Source organism: Podarcis filfolensis, assembly GCF_964270895.1.
Source record: "Podarcis filfolensis genome assembly, chromosome: 13".
NCBI lineage: Eukaryota > Metazoa > Chordata > Lepidosauria > Squamata > Lacertidae > Podarcis > Podarcis filfolensis.
Genome location: NC_139615.1, coordinates 44693976 through 44719381, shown reverse-complemented (window position 1 = coordinate 44719381; position 25406 = coordinate 44693976). Strand labels below are relative to the sequence as shown.

Sequence of the window (25406 nt, the reverse complement as noted above, 5' to 3'; positions counted from 1 at the left end):
TGGAATGAAGTGAATGCACACATCACTTATTAAGAAAAATAATGTGAAGCACCGTAAATTTTCAGATAAAGAATGTGAATCTGGAGGTCACTGTTAACTCACTGTATGTAAACTATACGAAGCCGTTTGAGCTGGTTTGCTCAAAGTTTGGTTTTGGCTTCTTTTCAAGGTTAGTCTGCAAATGACGTAAAGCCATGACTGTGTGGGATGAGTTTTAATGGGTAGGAGAGGAAATTCATTGCAATTTATCCCTCCATGCCCCCACATATGTGGGTTAAACGGCGTTTCGAAATCCCATCCCTGGCAGCAAAATTAGAAGCACAGGAATTGGGCTGCAAAGCCTCCTTTCCAGCGAGTTCACCTAACGAAGAAAGCTGGCTTCCCCCTTCTTCCCCGCTTAACGAAGAATCAGACTACGACAGGTAAAGTAAATTTTAAAATAAGATTTACTTACTCTGTATTCATGCAGCTGTTCACAGCAGCAGTAGCAGTGAAAGCTATGCAGGCAACATACTTATGCCTACAGTATAATCAGCTTCAGGCATGTGCCTGGAGCTGGAGCAAGCAGAGGCACGTCTGCATCCATCACTGGTCAGATGAAGAAAGAAGAACAGAAAGTACTCTCTGATCCTCCTTCTCCAGGAGAGGAGGGGAAATGACACGACACTGAGCCCTCCCTACCAATTGTATTTCTGTGGTCTGAGGATCTGCCTATCAGAAATACAGCCCCTCCTCATGCTAACTAGCAAGAACATGCATCTGTTAGGCTTGGCTGCTCACTTCCCACAGACTGGCTTGTTTCCTCCCTGGCATGGCAGCAGGAATGGGCAATGAGCAACTCAGGAACTTTTGAGCAGTAGCTCCTAGCTTATCGTTACCAGACGTCCCCGTTTCTTTTTTTAAAAAAAATATATTTTTATCAAACAATTTCAACAGAACAAATTATCAATCCAAATACCGTATTTTTCGCTCTATAAGACTCACTTTTTCCCTCCTAAAAACTAAGGGGAAATGTGTGTGCGTCTTATGGAGCGAATGCAGGCTGCGCAGCTATCCCAGAAGCCAGAACAGCAAGAGGGATCGCTGCTTTCGCTGCGCAGCGATCCCTCTTGTTGTTCTGGCTTCTGAGATTCAGAATATTTTTTCCCCTGTTTTCCTCCTCCAAAAACTAGGTGCATCTTATGGTCTGGTGCGTCTTATAGAGCGAAAAATACGGTAATCAATTACACTATTTTCCCCCTTTTTCCTCCCTCCCTCTCCCCCCACAAGGACTTCCCTCAGCTCCCCTCCCTGATTTCTTTGCACAGATTATCCTCTGCATATTATAAAATTGTACGTATTGTTGCCTTATCTATCATATATTCAACTATTAACTTTGTGGATGTTTATTCAAAACAGACATCCCTGTTTCCTGGGGACAGTCCCCAGATTTACAAATCTGTCCCCGGACAAAATCCATCCCTGGAATGTCCCCGGATTTCATTTAATGTCCCCGGATTTATATTTTAAGTGTTGTAGATTTATTAGAAGGGAATGAATGTTGCGTGATTACTTCAATGGCACAAGACACATCATATGGGGACTTCTGGCGAGGCAAAATGGTGGGCACCACAGCAGCGAGCAGCTCCTGAAGCCAGCCAGAGCCAGCCAGAGCTTCCGCTGCCACTGCCAAGGGGGAACCAGGGACATCTAGCACATCAACTAGGGGAACCACTGACACACACACACACCCCGCGACCCAAATTGAGCCGGGAGCAAGAGCGCCCAGCCACCCGGCTGACTGCCCAGCAGCGCTCCCAGGCCAGGAAAACCCCAGAGCCGAGGCATAGAGGAGGAGAGGAGAAGGAGAAGGAGAAGGGAGAGAGAGAAAGAGGAAGGAGAAAAAAGAGGAGCCCCGACCTTGCTGCGCAGCTGAGGAGGAAGGTTAGGAGAGCACCGGGAAGGCAAGGACACATGGCCGAGCCCAGGCCTGACCTGAGACTACTCCATGGCAGCTAGCGCTCCAAGAGAGGAAGGCCGCGTGACAGGGAAGACCACAGAAGAGAAGATATTACTTCTTAATTTATTTATTTTTTAAAACCCCTTTTTAAAAATACAAATTGTTTCCTCTTTTCCAAAAAAAAAAAAAGTGTCCCCGGATTCTTTGAAAAAAATCTGGTAACCTTACCCTAGCTTGTTGCTCATTCACATTGAGCCACAGATTAAGCTAGTGCAAACGGGGCCAGTGTGTACCCTGATGTGATCATACAATGTCTGTTTTTTGTGTGTGCAGTTTTTGCAACAACAAAAAAGGGGAGGGCAATGAATTGAAATTGAAAAGTTGCCAGCATCGGAACCAAAGTTGCCAGCTCTCCAGAGAAACTGCTAGCATAGCATCCCTGTACACTCTTTACATCCCAACTTCACCTAGTTGTTTTGCATTGTTTTCTGCCAAACTTAAAAATAATGTCTTCTTGACCCAGATGAGGGAGAACAGTGCATTAAATTCCCTTCCCCTTTCTCTGCACTCACTTCTTTTTGAAACACCTCCTTGCTCCAGTGTGGCAACGTCTCTGTTGCCTGCACTCTAGTGCCAACCAATCGCTGCCAAAATTCTTCAGATTGGAGATAACTTAGCACTGCGGAAATTCCTCCAACTGGTATAATACTGAATAGCCAGCAAAATACTGAACTCCTTCATTTAAGAAATGCGGTACAGCTTCCAGGTTGCGACACGTTCCGTTTACATTTAATTGTAACACATTCATTACCTGTTGAAGACTGTGCATTCACGTCAGCGCCATGAGCTAGCAGCAATTTGACCATTTTGACATGTCCTCCATTAGCAGCAGCCATTAAAGGTGTTACATCTCCTTTGATGCCTCTGTCTTCAACATTTGCATGCATTGCCAGGAGAACCTGTTGACGGAGAGAAAAAAAAACTGGTGAGGTAGAAGGGACTGGTTCAGTTAGGTGCCATTATTGGGTGCTTACTGTGTCTTGTAAAATAATCTGTGCAAGAACCTTCAAACATAAAATGTACAGTAGGTATATATGGGTTCCATGATGACTACAGATGGTGATAGCAGTCATGAAATTAAAAGACTCCTGCTTCTTGGGAGAAAAGCGATGACAAACCTAGACAGCATCTTAAAAAGCAGAGACCTTGCTGACAAAGGTCCGTATAGTAAAAGCTATGGTTTTCCCAGTAGTGATGTATGGAAGTGAGAGCTGGACCATAAAGATGGCTGATCGCCGAAGAAATGATGCTTTTGAATTATGGTGCTGGAGGAGACTCTTGAGAGTCCCATGGACTGCAAGAAGATCAAACCTCTCCATTCTGAAGGAAATCAGCCCTGAGTGCTCACTGGAAGGACAGATCGTGAAGCTGAGGCTCCAATACTTTGGCCACCTCATGAGAAGAGAAGACTCCCTGGAAAAGACCCTGATGTTGGGAAAGATTGAGGGCACAAGGAGAAGGGGACGACAGAGGACGAGATGGTTGGACAGTGTTCTCGAAGCTACCAGCATGAGTTTGACCAAACTGCGGGAGGCAGTGGAAGACAGGAGTGCCTGGAGTGCTCTGGTCCATGGGGTCACAAAGAGTCGGACACAACTAATCGACTAAACAACAAGAAGGTATATTAGCATGTTTGTGCTTCAATTATGCAGTGTTTTGGCTACATTACGTTACACAAACTGTTTCCCAGGGCAGAAGGAGCAGCTGCTGCAGTGTTTGCATCGCAGGAATGACAACATTATTAAAGTACAGTGGTGGTTGCCCCCACCCCCAGCAATCCCACGGTTTCCTCTCCAATTTCCAACTTCTTTCCCATCCCATTCTATGGCTAATTCAGCGATGACTGAATTTGTTCCTTTTTTATTTCTGCCACACAAAAATTCAAATTTGATCCCCTATAAGCTTTGCAAACCTTGCCCTTATATGCAAACATATGACTGGGCGTTGCAAGGGCAGAGAAGCAGCGACTATACCTATATTCTGTGCTATATATCTAATATGAAAACTAATCCTATTCAGGATAATGCTTTTGTGACAAGGCAAAATACTTCTATTGCGTTTTGCAGCTATGACCCCAACACTGAAGTGGATTTTTCAACTGCAAAAAAAGGCTCACAAAACCCAGAAATTATTGGGACTTTTCTGTGAAATTCTGTTCTTATCAAGGCAAATGGCACCAAGTCCTCGGATAAGCTTGTCGATCAGGGCAATGAAAACAGCCCCCCATTTTCTGTATCCAGAGGAAATGGGGCCTCTCACCTCAAACCCCAGTCATAGTTGGCAAAGCACCCCACTGTTTCAAAGAAAGAAAAAAAAGGTTAAGGAGCAGACCAAATTAGTGAAAAACGTAGGAAAGACTGAAGCAACCTTGGACAATATCAGCAAAAACTAATGAACTTCCCTTGGGTTACAGAAGATGAACTGGCTAAAGGGAAAGGTAACATTATGAATGCTCCAGAATGTTAATATTCTTCTCTTTTATTGGGGGGGGGGGGGAGGAATCTAACAGCCCAAACGCTTTTGCAGTGAGCACTCCATTCACTTGGTTGACATCTGTTGTGATCACCTCATTTGAGGGTTTCTCTACTGGAATTCCTGGGTTGAAGTGTCATATTGATCCTTCAAGTGATTGAGTTCAATGGACTGTGACTGAACCTGGAATCCTAGGAGTCCTAGGGGGAATGTTTGCCTGTGTGTGCAAAACTCCATTTCACACCCCAGGAGAAAGTATTGACACAAGATCATCGTTCTAGTAGAGAGGAAGAAGAGACAGAGATAGGAAGCAGTGACTCTACTCAAGCAAAGATGGTCAAAGCAATGTCCTTTAGAAGTTTCTTCACAGAAAAAGAGTAGATTAGGAACCAACCTACAGCAACTGGAGCCATCAGAATCTTAAGAGAAGACTCTAGGATGAAGAGACTGCAGTTGTTAAACCAAAGGAATCTGCAGTCTACTCTGCAAACTGGGGATGTGAAGGTAGGCCAGGCCTCTGAAGTTGATCAAGGTTGATCAAGGTCATGAAATCTCCATTTCTGATACAGGTCATCATCAAAACAAAGCATTTTCATACAGACTTTGCATTTGACTAGGAAGCAGATATGTATTTAAGGACAATATACAATATACCTTGGTTTGCAACTGTTTTGGATTACAGCCGTTTTGGATTACAACCATGTCAAACCCGGAAGTGCGTGTCCCTTTTATTGGATTATAACCAATTTTCTTTTGGAGGGCCCATTGGCGAAAGCACACCTTGGGTTACAACCTGTTTTGGTTTACAACTGGACCTCCAGAACGGATTACGGTTGTAAACCAAGGTACCCCTGTAGGTCTCTTCAGCACTGTGCACACTGTAAAATACTTTCCACATGCCTTGCTGCAGCGATGGCAAGCCCAGAGTTCACATATATTTTGTAGCAGCCTTGACAATTTGGTGGCAAAATTCCGCACACATACAATTACACACACCCTTAAAACATTTCACTGTCTACCAAACTTCATTGGGCTCCCTCAATTTTTATTTTCCAGAACCACAGTTTCAAAAAAACCTCCCAAACGTGTCCTTTGTAATTGTGTTTTGCCACTATTAATAGTGCTAAACATTAATAGTGCTAAACACCCATAATGCCACCGGCAGCCGAAGATCAACTAGGACTGCCAATTCCTGCCAAAGGCATCAAAGTGGCAGATAGAGCTGCAATCAGTATAAATAGGTCAGCGTTCACCTGAAGATTAACCATCACTGTTGAGTCCTTATGAAGGCATCCGGTGCCAGACAGACAGCTCACAGTGGACAGCATGAAGTAGTGAAGAGTGTGGGCTATAACTGCTAAGCAACAAAACTTTTCTTTGGAGAATTTTTGGGGCAGGGGGAGGAAACTTAACTGGAAACTGGCAGAACTAATCAGAAAAAGAATAATTTTACAAAAAGGGCTGAAAAAAGGAATGATAACCATTTGAAAATGTAACTGTAAAGAAAATAGAAAACATTAAAATGAAATGATAATGTTAAAAATGAAGTCTACCTCCTTTGGAAGGAAGAAGGAACTAAATGGAGGCAGAGGGTAATTTTTTTAAAAATAGGACTTTAAATAAATAAAGGAAAGAATTTTGAAAAATACAGCTAATTGTGAGAAAATGATTCCTTCCTTCCATTCCTTCCTTCCACGTAGTGTGCTATCACACAAGTAACCTTGAGCACATTGTTATGTCTTTGCCAATACCGGCACTAAGCAGCCCTAGGATACAAACAAGGTCTCTTCCCTCCCAAGCTGCAGATTTGTGGGAAGCAATCGCAGTGGCCTCCATTTGTCCCTGGAGCTCAAGGACCGATTGCAAGGTTGCAGGGCAGGTGGCTGAAACGTCATTGAAGTCTGAAACTTCAAGCAAAGACTAATTATTAAGGTGGAAGAGTTTGTATTCTGGGGTGCAGGGAGAGCTACACGTTCCTCGTGTTCTAATTAACTGAGGACATCTCAGTTAATTCTCATCTCACTTAAATTCTAGCCCCCTTTAAGCTTAAAATCAGCCCAAATCAGTTTACAAAATGAAAGCAAAATGAACACAGTTAATCAAAAAAAGCCAGAAATCATAATATAACAAACATCCAGCCCACAAATCCAATATAATTCTAACCTACTCTAAATGTAGGTGACCCTTTTGGCATATGCATTCTTTAACAGGCAGGTGAACAACATAGGGTGGTCAACTGGTAAACTAGATTTGGTGCTCAAAGCAACTTTAATTATTTTATGGAGGCTCTCCGACATCTAATTTAGGGTGTGAGGAAAGAGTTTTGCTGTTTGATTTGAAAGGAAAATCAGAAATGAAATTCTGCATGTATTTGCCAGAAGTTATTGTATTGCCATCTTGTACGCATTTGAGCAAAGAATCACTGCCAATATGCTCCTTAAAGATTCCACGATGCACACGAGTTTTCCTGTCCCGTCCCCAATCAATGACATCCCAGCATCTAAGTGCACAAAATCTATACCCACGAAATCCAGATGACCTGTTAGCAGATCCCTATTCATAAGTATATGCAGAGAAATTGGAATGCTCCAGCCTTCAAAACAATAATTGGAGGGGGGTATATAGCAACAAGACACATCACCTTGCCAACAAAGGTCTGCATAGTTAAAGCTATGGTTTTCCAAATAGTGATGTATGGAAGTGAGAGCTGGACCATAAAGAAGGCTGATCGCCGAAGAACTGATGCTTTTGAATTAGGGTGCTGGAGGAGACTCCTGAGAGTCCCATGGACTGCAAGAAGATCAAACCTATCCATTCTGAAGGAAATCAGCCCTGAGTGCTCACTGGAAGGACAGATCCTGAAGCTGAGGCTCCAATACTTTGGCCACCTCATGAGAAGAGAAGACTCCCTGGAAAAGACCCTGATATTGGGAAAGATGGAGGGCACAAGGAGAAGGGAATGACAGAAGGCGAGATGGTTGGACAGTGTTCTCGAAGCTACCAGCATGAGTTTGACCAAACTGCGGGAGGCAGTGGAAGACAGGAGTGCCTGGCGTGCTCTGGTCCATGGGGTCACCAAGAGTCGGACACAACTAAACAACAACAACAAATATAGCAACAAACAGAACAATTCAGAAGTTTGCTATCCCTGCTCTTAAACACCAGTGAGCTTAACCATCTTAAGTGTAAAAATTAAAAATGCCCCCCTCCCCGTTCAAGATGGGTTATGAATCCCGAAAAGTCAAATGCCAGTGCTCTGTATTTTCTGCCAAAATAGAGCATAAGGTACAAACCTGAGCAAGTTCATAATATCCAGCTGAGCAAGCCAAACAAAGAAGACTTTCCCCTTCTTCAGTGTGCTCATTCACACTTCGCCCTTCAATTAGCAATTTCCGCACAGCATTTACATCACCTTCTGAACAAGCTTCTGCCAAGCTGCGGCTATAAAGAGAAAGAGGAAATTATGGCTATACACCAGTGCTTTGAAGTGGCATCAAATACAGTCCCCATCAAATACAAACCTGGCATGCCACCTGGATACACTGAAATGCAACAGGTAAGCCTTAAAAAGCAAAGGTGAGGATTACTATGGGATGTATAGTGGTCACCACAATACTTGCCTCTGGTGCCTCCAAAATTAGCAATATAACTAGAGTGCTAGGAACTGTCCTTGGGCTCAAGGAACTGGACATCAGGAATGGCTGCATGTCATGAATTAGGCCTCGTGGGGAAAAATAGGGAGCTAAAAAAATGCACTGTCTGGCTATGGTTGTAGGTCAACTTTACTCAATTGGCTGCCCTCCAGTAGCTTTCAATTAGAACTCCAATCATCTCTGACCTCTCATAATCTAACATAGTCATTTACACCAAGGTAAATCTGCTGGTGAACTAAGGAATCCACACAAACTTATTACCGTATTTTTCGCTCTATAGGATGCACTTTTTCCCCTCCAAAAATTAAGGGGAAACGTGTGTGCGTCCTATGGAGGGAATGCAGGCTCCTTGGCTTCAGCGATAGCAACGTGAAGCCTCCGAAGCGCAGAGGGAGCACTCCCACACGCAGGCCCCTCTCGCTCTCCAGGCTTCAGGGATAGCCGCCTGAAGCCTTCGGAGCGCAGCGCGAGTTCCCGCTGCGTTCTGGAGGCTTCGGGTTCCTTTCGCTGAAGCCAGGGGAGTCTTGCTCTCCCGGCTTCAGCAAAAGGAACTGGAAGCCTGCGGAGTGCAGCAGGAACTCGCGCTGTGCTCTGAAGGCTTCAGGGATCTTTGAGGTTGGAGGTGGGGGAAAGCAGCACTTCCCCCCCACCGCCAGCCCTACAAGCTCAGGGTGCAGCGGCAAGGCTGCACGCAGCCTTTGCGCTGCTCCCCGACCTGGTCTTTGAGGCTGGCAGTGGGGGAAAGTAGCGCTTCCCTCCGCCGCCAGCCCCACAAGCTCAGGGGGCAGCAGCAAGGCTGCACGCAGCCTTTGCGCTGTTTCCTGACCTGCTCTTTGGGGCTGGCAGTGGGGGAAAGCAGCGCTTCCCCCCGCCAGCCCCAAAGAGCAGGTCGAAAGGAACCTGAAGCCTGCGGAGCCCAGCGGGAACTCCCGCCGCGCTCCAGAGGCTTCGGGTTGCCTTCACTGAAGCCTGGAGAGCGAGAGGGATCAGTGCGCACCGACCCCTCTCGCTCTCCAGGCTTCCAAGGTAGAGGCTTTGGATGAACGCACCTAGAACGCACCTTGTTTTAGAGGGAGAGAACAAGGGGGGGGAATCTCCCCATCTCTGCACAGCCCCCCTTCAGCGAAGCGGCAGGAGAAATGGAAGGGGCTCCGTTTCTCCTGCCGCTTTTGCTGAAGGGGCGCTGAGCAGAGAGGGGGATAATTTTTTTTTTCTCTAAAACAAGGTGCATCCTATGGTCGGGTGCATCCTATAGAGCGAAAAACATGGTAATGGTGAAAACGGGGGGAAAACACATGAGGCTTAGAATATAAAAGCTACTTACTAAAAACACTATAATGCAAGATGACTGAGATTGAACCAAACCTGGTACCTTGCTCCACCACTGAGCTAGGGCCCTTCCAACTGTTAACTGTTTAAACCTAGCTTAGCTCAGACCCTTTCCTTAAAGGCTTCCTGCAGGGATTGTTTCAAAACACAATATGAACTTTCAATATTTTTGTCCGAAGCAGATTTTGCAGGCACTGAAGAGGCCAATCACAAATCATAAACTGTGCATGAGACAGGAAAATGAAGTCCAAGTCGTGTTTTTTTTAATGCAGCACTCATCCACTGGATCTTTCAAGACAAGACAACACACCTTAGCAAAACAAAGTCTTGCATTATTTTTTCGGAGGAAAAGGTCTAGTACACAGGAAGACAAAGGAAAAGCTTGAATGAACGTCTTGAAAAATATTCACAATAACTAGACCAATACTATTGGCTACAGTCTTGGAATCTTCAACAAAAGAAATTTTAAAATAGCAGAAATTGATCCTGCATGTGCAGCGATATATATTTATATACACGTTCACAGAGAGAGAGAGCAATTCTATCATGTCAACAGTTTTAGGCCTGTGGACTCAAGTACCGTATATACCTGAGTATAAGCCGACTTCTTCAGCACATTTTTAATGCTGAAAAAGCCCCCCTCGTCTTATACTTGAGTGAGGCGGGCGGTGGTGGAGGGATGAGCGGCCCGAAAGGAGCCCTTTCTCACCACTGGTCCTGCCATCGCCGCCCGCCTCTTGCAAGGGCAGGCACAGGAGCCGGCTCCTATACCTGCTCTTGCGAGCGGCAGAGGCAGCAGAGGGATGAGTGGCCTGAAAGGAGCCCTTTGGGGCTGCTCCTTCCTCCTCCTCCACTGCCGCCACCACCAGGTTTGTGGTGTGGCAAACCGGCTTATACTCGAGTCAATAAGTTTTGCCAATTTTTTGTGCTAAAATTAGGTGCTTCGGCTTATACTCGAGTATATACGGTACCTCTGCCCCAAATGTACATCTTCCTCCCTCAATTCTCAGCAATTTGCAGAGTACTTGGAGAGAGAGAGAGAGAGAGGTATTTCACTATGCCTGGTATGAAATATTAATCCTGCCTTTGCTGCCGAGTCCTGTGGCACATGCAGAGAACTTGGGGAAGAGAAAGGATTGTTCTCTCTCTTCATGCTGGGTTTCGCAGAATGCAGAAGCCATGAAAGATATTTGCCAGAGGACTTAAGAGTGGGCCTTGATGGTGACCCCAAACAATGCCTGAGTATGAAGACATGCCAAAATTTGTGCACCCCGTCCTCTGGGGGTTCCAAGGTTATTCCAAAGTGCACTGCTTTCTCTTCCTTGAGATCCCTAGTGCCAAATGGTTCAAGTAGGAAATAATATTTGTATTAATAATATGGGTAATTTAGCAGACACTTTCGTTTCAACCATCGCAGAAACACAAGGAACAGCTGTCAAGACTGTTAGAACAGGCTCTGGCGAAGCAAACACTCACTTGTCCATCTGCCCTGAATTTGCTGTACTTTCGGCTCTCATTCGGGTGAGCGCAGCAGCAGCCTCATCTAACGCACAGCTGACCGAAGACGTCAATCTGCGAAGCACCTCGGGATCTGCAAAGGCTTTTCCATCGGCTGTGGATAATTTACCTATTCCTTTTGTTCCAAGATCAACAAGCCGGTGGATAAGCAGTTTTTGCACGGGAAAGAGAAGAACAAAGACCATTTGAGCACATACAAAATACAAGCAAAATTCTAGTTTTATCATATCGGGAAAGGCCAACAAACTTTCAGCGGTGGAAATGTAGTGCGAAAATTCACTGGAGATCAATCTTTTGAGGATATTAAAAGTTACTAGTACATTCTTCCTGGCTTCAATGAGTTTATAGTTTCTTATTTCAGGTTACTACTGATCGCTACCAATCCTCGATTCTGACTTTTGAATCAGAAACCAGAATCTCCACACAACCAAATATGTATAGACCTAATGAGAAAGAAACTGACAGGTTGTGTTTATAGTGTTACTACAGTCTCTCCTTTTATACACTGTTTTTAAATTTAAAATACATTTCCAAAGCAAATATCAAATCAATAAACTTAACATTTAAGATATAACAAAAAAGTCTGTCAACCAAGGTACAGGCAGAAAATAAAACCAGCATTAGCAATTAAATGAATAGAACCTGCTCATAAAACAACATAAAACAGTTTGTGCAAATGTTAAGCAGGTAAAAAACAAGTTTGTGCTTTGCTAAAAACCTAAAAAATCAAAAAGGCACTGGCAAGTGTAAGGAAGTATCTAAATTAAGATCAATAGTTTTTGGCAGGCTTTTTCTGTTAGTGGCTCCCCATTTGTGGAATCCTCTGCCCAGGGAGGCTTGCCTGCAGCCTGCATTACATTTTAGGCGCCAGGCAAAAAACGTTTCTCTTCAACCAGGCATTCAGCTGATTAACATTCTATGGCTTTTTAAGTGTGTTTGTGGGAGGGGTTATTGGTTTGTTTTATTATGTATTTTGCGTTCTCATTTTGTATTTTTCTGTTGCGAATCACCTTGGGATCTACCAATAAATAGTGGTACATAAATAATAATATTAATAATGATAATAATAATGATGATGATAATAATAATAATAATAATAAAAACAAAACAACAACAACTATGGAATAGTTATTTGTTTGAACTTATTCAGTCGGACATTGTCGCAGTCATGTCACAGGAAACAACGTGGAAGGTCAAGTCCACCACGATAAGGAACAGATGGAACCCCTATCTTCAATGGATAAAAACTACTGGAACAAAAGACATTCAGTGGAAACTAAAGACACTATGCCCGTGGCTAAGGATAATAGTTTGAACCCTTCCAATGGATTGGGGCAGGGGGGAAGGGAAAGGAAAAAATTGTACGGGAAATTTAAAACTGGAAGGAGATAATATAATGTAAGTAAAAATCCCGAACTCGAATAAAACTAATAATAACAATAATAATAATAATATTTACCGGCAGCTTCTAGTAAAGCTTCTAACCTAGCTTGGGTTTCTGGATCTACTGTTCTTAGATCAGCACCATCAGCAGTACTCGACAGCAGCAATTTTGAAGCTGTCTCCAGCATTGGATTTTCCAGGTCATCCTGATCCAAAATAAAGGACTCCACCTAAAAGGAAGGAAAACGTTTTAACACATACTCCATTTGCAATGCTGTGACAAAATCAAAAGACGCTGATGATGCCCTTCAATATCCAATTGGCTATATTATAGTGTGAGAATAAATGTCAATAAAAGCATTCATACAGACTTGCTTCCAAAACACTGGCCTTATTTCATAGAGACCTTGAGGACCATCTGGTTCAACCCTCTGCAATGCAGGAATATGCAGTTGTCCCTTACAGGGATCAACCATACAAGCATGGCGTTATCGGAACCACGCTCCAACCAACTGGGCAATATTTATGAAAACAACAAAGTTAACCGCAATACTTATTATTTGTCTCTAAATTTATTGGTTTCTTTTGCACTCCTACCTAGAAACACCATGCACAGCTGCTTCTGAACACCCGGCTGACATGCCACTCCATCTCTAGCCTAACAAAAGCTTCCCATTAGTAAGGGACTTTAGCCATTGTGAGGGACGTGGGTGGCGCTGTGGGTTAAACCACAGAGCCTAGGACTTGCCGATCAGAAGGTCGGCGGTTCGAATCCCTGCGACGGGGTGAGCTCCTGTTGCTCGGTCCCTGCTCCTGCCAACCTAGCAGTTCACAAGCACGTCAAAGTGCAAGTAGATAAGTAGGTACCGCTCCAGCGGGAAGGTAAACGGCGTTTCCGTGCGCTGCTCTGGTTTTCCAGAAGCTGCTTAGTCATGCTGGCCACATGACCCGGAAGCTGTACGCCGGCCCCCTTGGCCAATAAAGCGAGATGAGCGCCGCAACCCCAGAGTCGGCCACGACTGGACCTAATGGTCAGGGGTCCCTTTACCTTTACCCTAGTCATTGTGAGCCATGATCTCATCAAAGTGTCTTAGATTAAGACTAACTGAATAACTGCAGGGCTCATCTCATCTTCTGCATTGTTTACTAGCTTATTTACACAATAAGGAGCAATGAAGTCCAAATGGGTTTACCATGTAGAGTAAGGGACACATACAGAAGTCAACACACACTAACAAACCCTAACTTCACATATCCATTGAAGGGGTCTGAACTGGCAGTTACTAAGCAGGAAAAAGATATGATGGTCATGGTGGATAGCCCATGTACAGCAGCCCACGTACAGTACATACTGTCCCATGTACAGCAGCCATGGGAAAGGGCAAATTTCATGCCAGGGATTGGGAATGAACACCCAACTGCTAATACTGTTAAGCTCTTGTACAAATTTCTGGCATAACCACAACTGTGTGCAGTTCTGGCTGTCCCCATCACAAAGAAGATGCTGTAGAGCTGGAAAGGGCATCTTGAAATGAGTTGGGAACATCTTTACAATAAGATAAAGCATTTCTGGCTTTTTGAAAGACAACTAATGCAAACTACGATGAAAGCTTGTAAATTATATATGGAGTCGAGGAAGCAGATAGAAATGTGTTTTCCCCCTTCTCTCATATTATCCAATTCAAGCTCATTTTACAGATATTGTTTCATCAGGAGGTCCCTTCTGCACAATGTAGGAACCAGGCCTTTAGTCTGGTGGCACCTACAGTACTCCCTTCCAATACAGGAACCATCTTTCCTACCCTTTCGGTGCCTCTTGCAGACTTTCCCTTACCAAAAACCTTTTAAGTGGAGACATTTATCGCAGTCTGAATCTGCACTGGACCTGAATTGTTTTTATTTATGCTTTTCATTGTTAAAACATCCAAAAGTTATTTACGGGATGTGGTTCATAAATGAATAAAATCAGTAAAATAATCTCAGCCTGGGAATACTCTATTTACAATATTCACTTCTGTATAAATTACCATTCAAGTAGAAATCACTTGTTTTATAGGTTAATAAACATTGATTATGCTTCTTTCAGAAACAGAGCTAAGTTCCGTCAGCGCCCGTTCCATCTCATTCCACCAGCGCTAGAATTTTCCCTTGTGCAGCAGAACTCCCCCTGCACGCCCACTAAATCTGTCCTAGGGGTTTTCCGGAGCAGATTTTGGGAGGCTATAGGGTACATATAGGGAGGGGGGGCAAAGTTCTATTGTGGAAGCATAAATCCTTATCCTAAGTGAAGGAAGGCATCAGATATTACCCCTAGTATGCAACATCTCCATGAAACTGCTGGGAGAGATTATTCAAGGATTTGGAGTGAAGTGCAAATGAATAATAATAATAAAAAAAAAAAAATACACACACACACCCCGCCCATCTGGCTGGGCTTCCCCAGCCACTCTGGGCAGCTTCCAACAAAATATTAAAATACAGTAATCCATCAAATATTAAAAGCTTCCCCAAACACTCAGCTTTCTTTCAGGAGTCAGGTGAGGCAGTCAAAATGCTGAAACTACCTGGACTCAGTAATGGACTGAATGAGGGCCAATAAACTGAAACTCAAAGTTGAGAAGATGGAGATTCTGTGGGTAGCTGATCTGCCCATCCAGGGAGATGGTGCTCAACCTGACCCAGATGAAACTGAACTCCCTATAAAAGGATCCAGATCACTGCCTGGAAGTACTCCGAGATCAAGTTGCATCACCAGAGGACCAAGTAGTCACCTTGGCAAGGAGTGCCTCTCAGCAGTTTATGGCCAGTGTGCCAGCTGTAGCCTCTCCTTCAAAGATACTATGGCCACGGCTCTGGCAACATCTAGGATTTACTGCTGCAATGTGTGCTGTGGGGGGCAGCCTTTGAAGACTTCATAAGCTGCAGTTTGTTCAAAATACTGAGTCTGGTTGGCAGGAACATACCTAGTCAATTTTGAAAGGTTTCTAGACCATTTCCAAGCTCACCTCTGAATCCCTACACTGCTTAGGACTCCTTCAGGTATACAGGGCCAAAGCTGACAGCCAGTCAAGCCAAACACATCCTAGGGTTGAGATGGGCAGAAAGGGAACTGGGGAGAGGTTGTCTGTCCCCCTCAGGTGAGCCCTGCTCCTTTGCATCTTCCCTCCTAGGGCGGCAATTGGGAGAAGACAACCCATTCATGGAACCCCTCCTCCATTACAGGAAAAGAGAGAGAGGTCCCAAGTCTAGGGTTTAAGTGCTCCTTCCACATCACCCTTACTGCTGATAAAAGGTAGTATTTGGTGCAGGTAAATACTTCTGTGGGGATGCGGGTGGCGCTGTGGGTTAAACCACAGAGCCTAGGACTTGCCGATCAGAAGGTCGGCAGTTCGAATCCCCGCAATGGGGTGAGCTCCCGTTGCTCGGTCCCTGCTCCTGCCAACCTAGCAGTTCAAAAGCACGTCAAAGTGCAAGTAGATAAATAGGTACCGCTCCGGCAGGAAGGTAAACGGCGTTTCCGTGAGCTGCTCTGGTTCGCCAGAAGTGGCTGAGTCATGCTGGCCACATGACCCGGAAGCTGTACACCAGCTCCCTCGGCCAATAAAGCGAGATGAGCGCCACAACCCCAGAGTCGGCCACAACTGGACCTAATGGTCAGGGGTCCCTCTACCTTTACCTAAATACTTCTGTACCCCAAAGCTTATGTCATAATACATTCGCTAGTATTGAAGGTGCACTGGAATAGCAGGTAGAGTTTTGCAGTTTTGGAACATGAGGTGAGGGAAGAATCCTGGCAGGCTTGCCTCACAATCCACCCAAAAGTTCCTGAAACAAATAGATACAGCAGACACTATTAAGCAGACTATCAAATTTAACTTCCCTACTCCATCTACAAGTGGAATGTATTTCAGATGTGGCAAGTAATGGTGAGATAAGGTCTAACGTCCAGATCCTGTTAGAGACCTAGTTACCTAGGCTTAGAAAACATCACCTGGGAGATTTCAAGGTCTGCTCCAAGCTGAATGCTCAGTTACCACAGCAAGTACTGTCACTCTCGTTGCCTTTGTGAGTTAGAACAGAATCTCATTGCCAAATAAAGGCTTCCTGTGCAGAAAGGATGACAGCCTCAAAGATCAAGGTTATTTTCTTGGTAAGCTAGCTGTTTAAAATAAAAAAAAAAGGATCCCTGCTTTCATCTTCATAAAAGAAGGACCAGGAAGAAGGGATGGCGGGGGTGCCTAAAGTGTTTTTTCTCTGTGCAGCTACAAAACAAGGACATAAATAAAAACCACGTTTCAACGGCACTGTATGTACCAGCTTAGTTGGACCTGCTTCCTCACTCTGTGGAGAAATCACATAAAAGGCCAAATCACTTCACACTGCACAACAGGAGATATAAGGTGCTTAACTGTAGCTTCGTCTTAACAGTGCAAATATAAAAAGTTTAAATACAAGGTAGATCAGGCTGCAAGCAACTGTGAATGGGGCAGCAGCCCAGCTTGTGCTCTGTGGACTCTACTTTGGCAATCCCCATACAGCAGTGGTGCGCTTAACCCAAAGTCGGGAATAGCAGCAACAATGAGGTCTCACATGAAGCCTTTATAACCATACCTGTTCTAAACTGTACAGGGCTATAACTGCTCTTGTAGCCTGGCTGCTATCTCTTAGGAGAAGGAAGAATGTGTACCTTCTCTCTCAGTAAAGGTAAAGGAACCCCTGACCATTAGGTCCAGTCGTGGACGACTCTGGGGTTGCGGCGCTCATCTCGCTTTATTGGCAGAGGGAGCCGGCATACAGCTTCCAGGTCATGTGGCCAGGATGACTAAGCCGCTTCTGGCGAACCAGAGCAGCACACGGAAACGCCGTTTACCTTCCCGCCGGAGCGGTATCTATCTATCTACTTGCACTTTGATGTGCTTTTGAACTGCTAGGTTGGTAGGAGCAGGGACCGAGCAGCGAGAGCTCACCCCGTCGTGGGGATTCAAACAGCCAACCTTCTGATCGGCAAGCCCTAGGCTCTGTGGTTTAGACTCTCTTAGTACTGCCCTCTTAACATGGGATCGGCTAGTGCTTCAAAAGCTGCACGGAGGCTTGTTCTTCATTCTTTCATGTCCCTGGAGGCAGCTATCCCTCTCCACAAGGCTAAAAGTTGGCGCTTAGTCTTATGCTGCGACTGCTGGGCAAACAAATACAGCTTTAAATTAAGAACGGTGGGACATGCGGCAGGGCAATATATAGCAGCTATCTTGTCTGCAGCTCCATGTGTCATTTCCTAAAAGCTTTCCCTTACCACCACCACCCTTTAGGGCAACGCCCAATTAAGACTAGAAAGGAAATAGCCTCTTGTACAGATTCTAGGAGGTAGCCGTGGTTGCTACGTGGGATGACCAAGACTGCTTTATCCACCCTTTCTGTGCTTCTAAGTGAGCACTCTGAACACACTGCATGGGATTGCTTCTGACCTTGTTGCTTTAAAAAAAAATGGCAGTCACATGGAAGAGCCATGTATTCAGCCCTCAGAGTCATCCCTGCTGAACAAAGCCTGCCTCCTAATACATAGTGCAGAATCAACTGTTTAGGACAGGAGTAGGGAACTGGATGCAGCCAGTGGACCAGATCCTGACCTCGCCAAACTTCCATGAGTCACACTGAGAGAGTGGCAGGTCTCCATGACCTGACATCACCATGGCATCAGTTCAAGTGTTTTCTTTTACAGACCAGCCTGAATTGCAAACAAAATGTTCCTTTGCCCCCAGTTTGATTTCAAACCTTGCAGGCAAAGGAAGCAGCTGCCTACAAAGCCCATTTTCTTTGCTGGGGTGGTGTGATTTCAAGTTGCATGCAAATGAACACCATTCCTTGGCAGGCAGGCTTTGCCTTTTAATGTGTCCCACACATGACATGAGGTGTGAGACAATTGAGTGTGGTTTCAGGTAAATAGCTTTGCATGCAAAATTAGGTCCTTCTTGGGCACAATTTATTTTTCTGGGCCGGTAAAATGTATGTGATTTCTGTAGGACTACCTCCATTTGTTCATTCTTTGACTTGTTTTAAATTGTTTCGTTGAACTCCTTTGTTACTGGATTATATGGTTGTAACTGGAACCTTATGATGAAATATGGGTAAGAAATAATTTTAATGAGCAAAGTTTAGTGAAATCATCCCTCATCTATACAAGTTTATTTCCTTTAATACAGGATATTTTGTGACCCAAGTAAAACAAACCGAATTCTGCACCAAACACACCACATTTTGAACCCAAACATATGTTCATTAAGCAACATTCTGCAATTATCATGTTATATATATATGTCTTAAGATTTTACAATTTGGTACTAAATTTTTAAACAGTTTACTAACTAATGAAAAACAATTTATTTCTCAGAATGCATACAAATGTCATGCTTTATTCACTACTGCTGCTTTTGTAAAATATGCACCTCGCCTTTCTTTTGGCAATGATCAATGAAATGAATGTAAGTGAAAAAATGTGACTAGGGACGGGAGCACCTAGTCGTACAAACTATCCCTAAGCAGAAAAGCTCTCATTCTTTTTTCAAAAGCCACCAACATTCTTACATGTATTTAAAGCTGAAAATATAATAGCTAGCTGGAATTCTCAGGAACCTTTGATTGTTGTCAGATTTTGACAAATTCCACATAAACAGATTATTCAAGTAAATCTTAATGCGAAGTGGGCACTGTCAACAACTACTTTACCACTAAAATCTACATAGAAATTTGTGCCTCAGCACTCAAATTTCTGCAACTGTGAGGGCAGCATATAAGTTTTATTGGGATTGTTAACGAAAACCCATAGGCTGCTATAAAAAGCCAGTGTAGGGTGGTTGAATGCAGTATGCAACTTAGAAACCCCCTTAACTCCCCCAAATTATGCTACACAAATTTGATTCTCATGACAAAATCCAGAATGACAGTTGAGAAAACAAAGAGTTCTTTATATATTGTAGAAATAAATGTGGCTGGAATAATAGCTCTCACTAACACAATAGTAAGCCCTGAACTGTATAATAGAGGGAAGTGTTTTGTCCAACTCAGATGGCACCACATTTCCTCACTAGCAGGGACTTAAGGAGGAACCCCTTCTAATTAGAAAGGGTTTTCCTAACTGTCCCAACTCCCTGGTAGCACCTAATGCAAATTTTACAATTAAAAAGGTGTGCAGACAAATATGTTCTAATTTTGTATTATGTACCCAGCAGCCTTCTGGGGCCTAAAGGTAATTTGTTTCCATAGGTTTAAACCACTGGCCTTGTAAGGTGAGTCACACCAGGACACAGTCATCAGAAAGTTACATCCTAAAAGGAGAAGGAGAAGGAGAAGGAGAAGGAGGAGAAGGAGAAGGAGAAGAAAAAGAAGAAGAAGAAGAAGAAGAAGAAGAAGAAGAAGAAGAAGAAGAAGAAGAAGAAGAGTGAAACCCATTTAAAAGACTGGGGTTGGAGGAAGGTCCCAGCCCTAAGACAACTTTAGATGATTGGCCTAGATCACAAGGATTTCCTTACCATGTTATAATGAGTGAGTTACTTGCACAGACTTCCAAAACACTGTTTTATAAATTAGGGGGGGGGGTGCATTATAGAGGTATTGTTATAGTTAGATTAATGGTCTGATAAATGTGGTTTTTAAGAATAGAATTGGCATTAACAATACGAGGCAATACCAAGTGGACCAGCCATTTCTTGAGCAATACCATTTAAGCCAAAGTTACATTCCAGTAAGGATTCCACAAATGCCATGGTCGCAATCACAACAGAGACCATTCCTCCCTGCTCACGAGAGTGATCCTCCCTTCTTCTCTGACTTGAGTGAAATGAGGAGATAAGGATAAGGCACAGGCAGGCTTTAAAGTTTACTATTGTTTGTGCTGATTAGCTCACATTCACAAGGTGCATGAGAACATTTGTTCACTTGTTTTATCTGTACTAATCAATTGGAAGAAACAGGGATTCCAGCTTAAAAATTAGTGCTGGGGGATGGAGTAGAATTCAGTTCTCTCTTTTGGTCTGCAAATCACTAAGAAAAATATCTTCAATTCTAATACTTCAGAGTCCTGGTATGATCTGTGAGGTACTAAATACCAACAAATGAAAAATAAAATACAGCCTCTATACTTCTCTCCCTACCTTGATGAGACTCCTAGATTGGGTTAGTAATTTAAGATTTCTGAATAAAATTCATTCGAAGTAATATAACTTATCTGCAAGATTGTTTAGCTTTCAAACATAAATGTATGGACTGTACTGCAGCTGGCTTAATAAAAGATATTGTTAACCAATGTTCAATATATATTACAGATCCTATCCATGTTTACTCGGAAGTAAGCACTAGTAAGCTTAATAGTGCTTACTTCTGAATAAAATATGAATTGCAGTTTTAGAATGACATGGTGAAAAGTCCAAATTTTTGACTCAGGAACAGCTGGAATTTAAGAAGTGTTCTATGAATCTGGAGACCTGCCACAAATCCTTTTAAACAGTTAAAATCCTTTCAACTCACTGCTTTAAAATAACTTTTTTTAGGCCAATATTATCAACCAATAATTCATGTAAAACTTGCTCAACAGCTTACCAAATTATGGATTTTCTCAGCAGGCATTTAGAGTAAAGTGGCATCTTCTTGTGAAAGCATGACTGTACCATACATATCATGTGTCATGCAAGCCGGCAAAGGAGAAATCCAATCATGAACTATCTTCACCATTATCAGCACACTAAATGAATAATCCCATACGCTAAAAATAGTTTCATTATAAAATCCAGAGTACAGCTTTTCCAAACCACATGGCCAGAGAGTTTCAACAATCCATCTTGGAAAGACTGCATATGATAAATAGACTCTCGTCTACGAAATCTCGTCCAACAAAAAATGTTAGTCATTCAGGGACTCTGCACTGAGAAACTGACAACTATGTCATTTTAGAAATAACATTTCGTGGTCAGGAAATTAAAACAGGCATCTAAATATCAAAGCCCACACATGCACAGCTGTTTGGACTTTGAACCTGAAAACAAATTGTTTGAGAAACCTCTCAAAAGCTGTGAAATGAATCAAAGAATAAAAGTATATAGGCTTTTTCATGTGTTTATCACATTTAACAACTTAGATGAAGCCTGAGTTTACAAAATTCATCAGACTGAGTTATCTGCAGTATGCACATTTACCTGGAGAAAGTCCCACTGAACAGTGTTGGACTTTACTTCTGAACAAATATGCATAAGATTCACAGCATGCATTGCACAGCGTGGATTTAGCATCACAAAAAGAGCCTAGGGCAATGCCCACTAGGGGCTCAGTGTCCAAGAATGTACCCTCAGAATAAAGTACAGTCATTTTATTTCAAAAATCATTTAGATTCACCTAGACAAAGGATAGAATAATTTTATATTAGCCCACACTGATTGTATCCTAGTCCAGTAGTACAAAATGTGTATACTTACTATTAGGTAGACTGCCCCTAAAATGTTTCTCGTTTATTACAACAAAAACTGTTTTAACTAATTTGAAGACTGTATCTGACATGTACAACTAACATTAAAACGTGTCTTTTTCTGCTGATGCACCCACCTAAGGAAGCCATTTTTCATAGCATATTATGGTTGTATCCAATCAGACTGAATTAATTCAATGGGTCTACCCTGAGGAGGACTGGCTCTGGATACAACCCTTATCTCAAAACCACTTCTATAATATACAAAGATGTGACAATGAAGAACTGTATACTTAACATTTTAGCTCTAGAAATCAACCCACTAAGAACATTGTTCTAACTAACACAATGGTCTGAACATTAAGAAAAAAACACCCAGCTTATAATAGTCACTTACAACAAGCAATAATTGGCTGTTTGTCTTAAAATACACCATCAGTGTATCAAAAATAAAATAAAATTATGAGGCAATTTGTCTAGTAAAAAGGCGATGTAGGCCTACTAAATGTTGTAGCCACTTGCAAGGCTAGATTGGTGCTTTTGTTATTACATTTCATGAGAATTCAAATACAATTAATATGAATGAAAAATTAAGCATTCACATGCTCGTTTACTTGAGTGTACTTCAGAAGCCAGCTGAAAAATCCATAATCCGTAAAGAATCCCTCTACCAAACTCCCTATCAAAGGGGATGCTCCCAAGATAATAATTTTTTATTAAGCGTTATAAATGCAACTTGCCTTATAGAAAGACCCTCTGTACAAATGTCTGCTTTGTTTGCATATTAGGACAAATTTCTGTGGGCATAAACAATCCCCAAATAAAATAACCAACTCACCTCATACTTCCTTCTTGCATTTCTAACATTAGGGCAGAACGGCTTGTTTTGACTACAAGGTTTAGTGTGTTCAGTTATGTGCTTCCCCTCTAGAAAGAACTTTCACATTCCAGCAAGGCAAAGCAGCAAGAAAGGTTTTGTCTTAATCAAAACAGACCCCTCAGGAGCAACCTTCACTGCAACACAAGGAGATATAGCTAGTGGTAGAAAATACATAAGCACTGCAGCATGCCAGATCGGACCAGAAGTCCATCTAGAACAGTATCCTGTTTCATATACTTTGGCCAACCACATGCCTCTGCTAAGTCCACAAGTAGCCTCCTCCCACTGCCGCTCTCCAGCGACTGTCACTCCAGAGACATACTTCTTCTGAAACTGTAGGTTGCCTACAGCAGCCATAAAGGTAAAGGGTAAAGGGAACCCTGACCATTAGGTCCAGTCGTGACTGACTCTGGGGTTGCGGCGCTCATATCGCTTTATTGGCCAAGGGTCATGCTTCCAGGTCATGTGGCCAGCATGACTAAGCCGCTTCTGGCAAACCAAAGCAGCACGCGGAAACGCCGTTTACCTTCCTGCCGGAGCGGTACCTAATTATCTACTTGCACTTTGACGTGCTTTCGAACTGCTATGTTGGCAGGAGCAGGGACCGAGCAACAGGAGCTCACCCCGTTGCGGGGATACGAACCGCCGACCTTCTGATCGGCAAGTCCTAGGCTCTGTGGTTTAACCCACAGTGCCACCCGCGTCCCACAGCAGCCATAGCTACTAGCTATTGATCAACTTTACCTTACATCAGGGGTAGACAAACTAAGTCCCGGGGGCTGGATCCGGCCCAATCGCCTTCTAAATCCAGCCCGCGGATGGTCCAGGAACCAGTGTGTTTTTACATGAGTAGAATGTGTCCTTTTATTTAAAATGCATCTCTGGTCTATTTGTGGGGCCTGCCTATGCATCTCTGGGTTATTTGTGGGGCACAGGAATTCGTTCTCCCCCCCCCAAAAAAAATATAGTCCGACCCCCCCACAAGGTCTGAGGGGCAGTGCTGAAAAAGTTTGCTGACCCCTGCCTTACATCAATAAACCATTCCCCTTTTACAGTCATCCTATCCAGCGGCTATCATTAACTGCTTTTGGCCAACTTTGAAGTCATGGAATCTGCATCTAGTCACAGTCTTAAGATGGCATGCAGCAGGTCTGTCTTCAAGCTTAGGCAAAGCACTGAGTGCATTACTCAAGTAGTAGTTGTAGTAGCAGTAGTAGTAGTAGTAAAACTTGTACACCGCCTTTCATCCAAAGATCTCAGGGCAGTTCACCCCATAAAAATACAAAACAGAAACACAAAATACCTAATAAAAACAAGAACAGAACAAACCTGTAACACTCTCCCTCCTACAAACACATTTAAATGGGCATTGGATGTCAATCAGCCAAAGGCCTATTTGAAGAAACAATCTTGTCTGGCACCTAAAGATGTAAACTGAAGGCACCAGGCCAGCCTCCCTAGGACAGCTTTCCCCAATCGAGGAGCCACTGCAGAAAAGGCCCATTCTCGTGTTGCCACCCTCTGGACCTCTCGTGGAGGTGGCATATGAAGAAGGGCCTCAGCCAAGTTGGTTCATATGGGGAGTGGTGGTCCATGAGGTACTGCGATCCTGAGCTGTTTAAGGCTTTATAGAGGTCAAAACCAGCCCTTTGAACTGGGCCTGGAAACTAATTGGCAGCCAGTGCAGTTGGGCCAGGATCAATGTAATATGCTCAAACCGTCTTACCCCAGTGAGCATCCTGGTTGCCGAATTCTGCACCAGCTGAAGTTTCCAAACAGTCTTCAGAGGCAGCCCCACCAGGGCCGGATTTAGGTTTGATGAGGCCCTAAGCTACTGAAGGTAATGGGGCCCTTTATATGTCCAGCTGTCCTTTGTCAAAAACAAATGGTCGCTGTTTTTTTGTGTTTAATATATGCTATATGGTATTTTATGGACCTAATAGGTATCTAAAGCCATTTGCACAATACAAAACATGTATTTTATCAAAGTAATTGTTGAACTGAAATACAGTTAAGAAGTATCCAGGTTTTTTTCCTTTAAATTTTTTGGAGGACCCCAAGAGAGTGGGGCCCTAAGCTATAGCTTGTTTAGCTTATATGTAAATCCAGCACTGAGCCCCACATATAACACATTGCAGCCATCTAACCTAGAGGTTACCAGAGCATAAGCCACAGAAGTTAGGCTGCCCCTGTCCAGATAGGGGCACAGCTGGGCCACCAGTCAAAGCTGATGAAAAGCGCTCCATGCCACTAAGACAAAAAGCCTTCTCTGTCAACCTTCTCCACACCATTTATAGTAGTTTTATTATCTGATTTATTCTAAGAAAAGTATAAACCACTCAACATTTTAAAAATTGCTGATGTACAAAAGAGAACAATGGCAAATAAAATAACCTAAAATCAATATAAAATGCAGTCTTTTTCCTATATCTAAAATAGCCAGCAGGATACTGTCCACGTTTCTAGCATGTGCTGAAACCTCTGTCATGCCCAACTTACCTTTCCCCCCACAAAACTAAGTCCCAAATGCTTTAATCTTAACTCATAGTAAAGATGTTCCATCTCATTCCAGTTGCCCTTCTCAGCATATTTTCCAACTTGACAATTTCTTTTCTTTTCTTTTCTCTTCTCTTTTTTTTCCTTTTCTTTTCTTGTGGCGAGCAACCAGAATTGTACACAGTATTCTAAGTGTGGCTACAATACAGATTTCTATATGGGCATTAC

General features: G+C 43.3%; 1 protein-coding gene across 7 annotated transcripts in view; it reads right to left on the bottom strand.

The window, feature by feature from the left end:
* Nucleotides 1-25406, bottom strand: part of ANKRD17 (ankyrin repeat domain 17) — a 102242-nt gene that overhangs the window by 52603 nt on the left and 24233 nt on the right. For all 7 annotated transcript variants that reach the window (XM_083582296.1, XM_083582298.1, XM_083582297.1 and 4 more), the window contains exons 2-5: nt 12431-12584; nt 10930-11086; nt 7765-7912; nt 2751-2898 (exon numbers count right to left, since the gene is read on the bottom strand). In XM_083582296.1, the coding sequence (XP_083438422.1) occupies nt 2751-2898; nt 7765-7912; nt 10930-11086; nt 12431-12584 (607 nt within the window). The remainder of the gene's footprint in view (nt 1-2750; nt 2899-7764; nt 7913-10929; nt 11087-12430; nt 12585-25406) is intronic.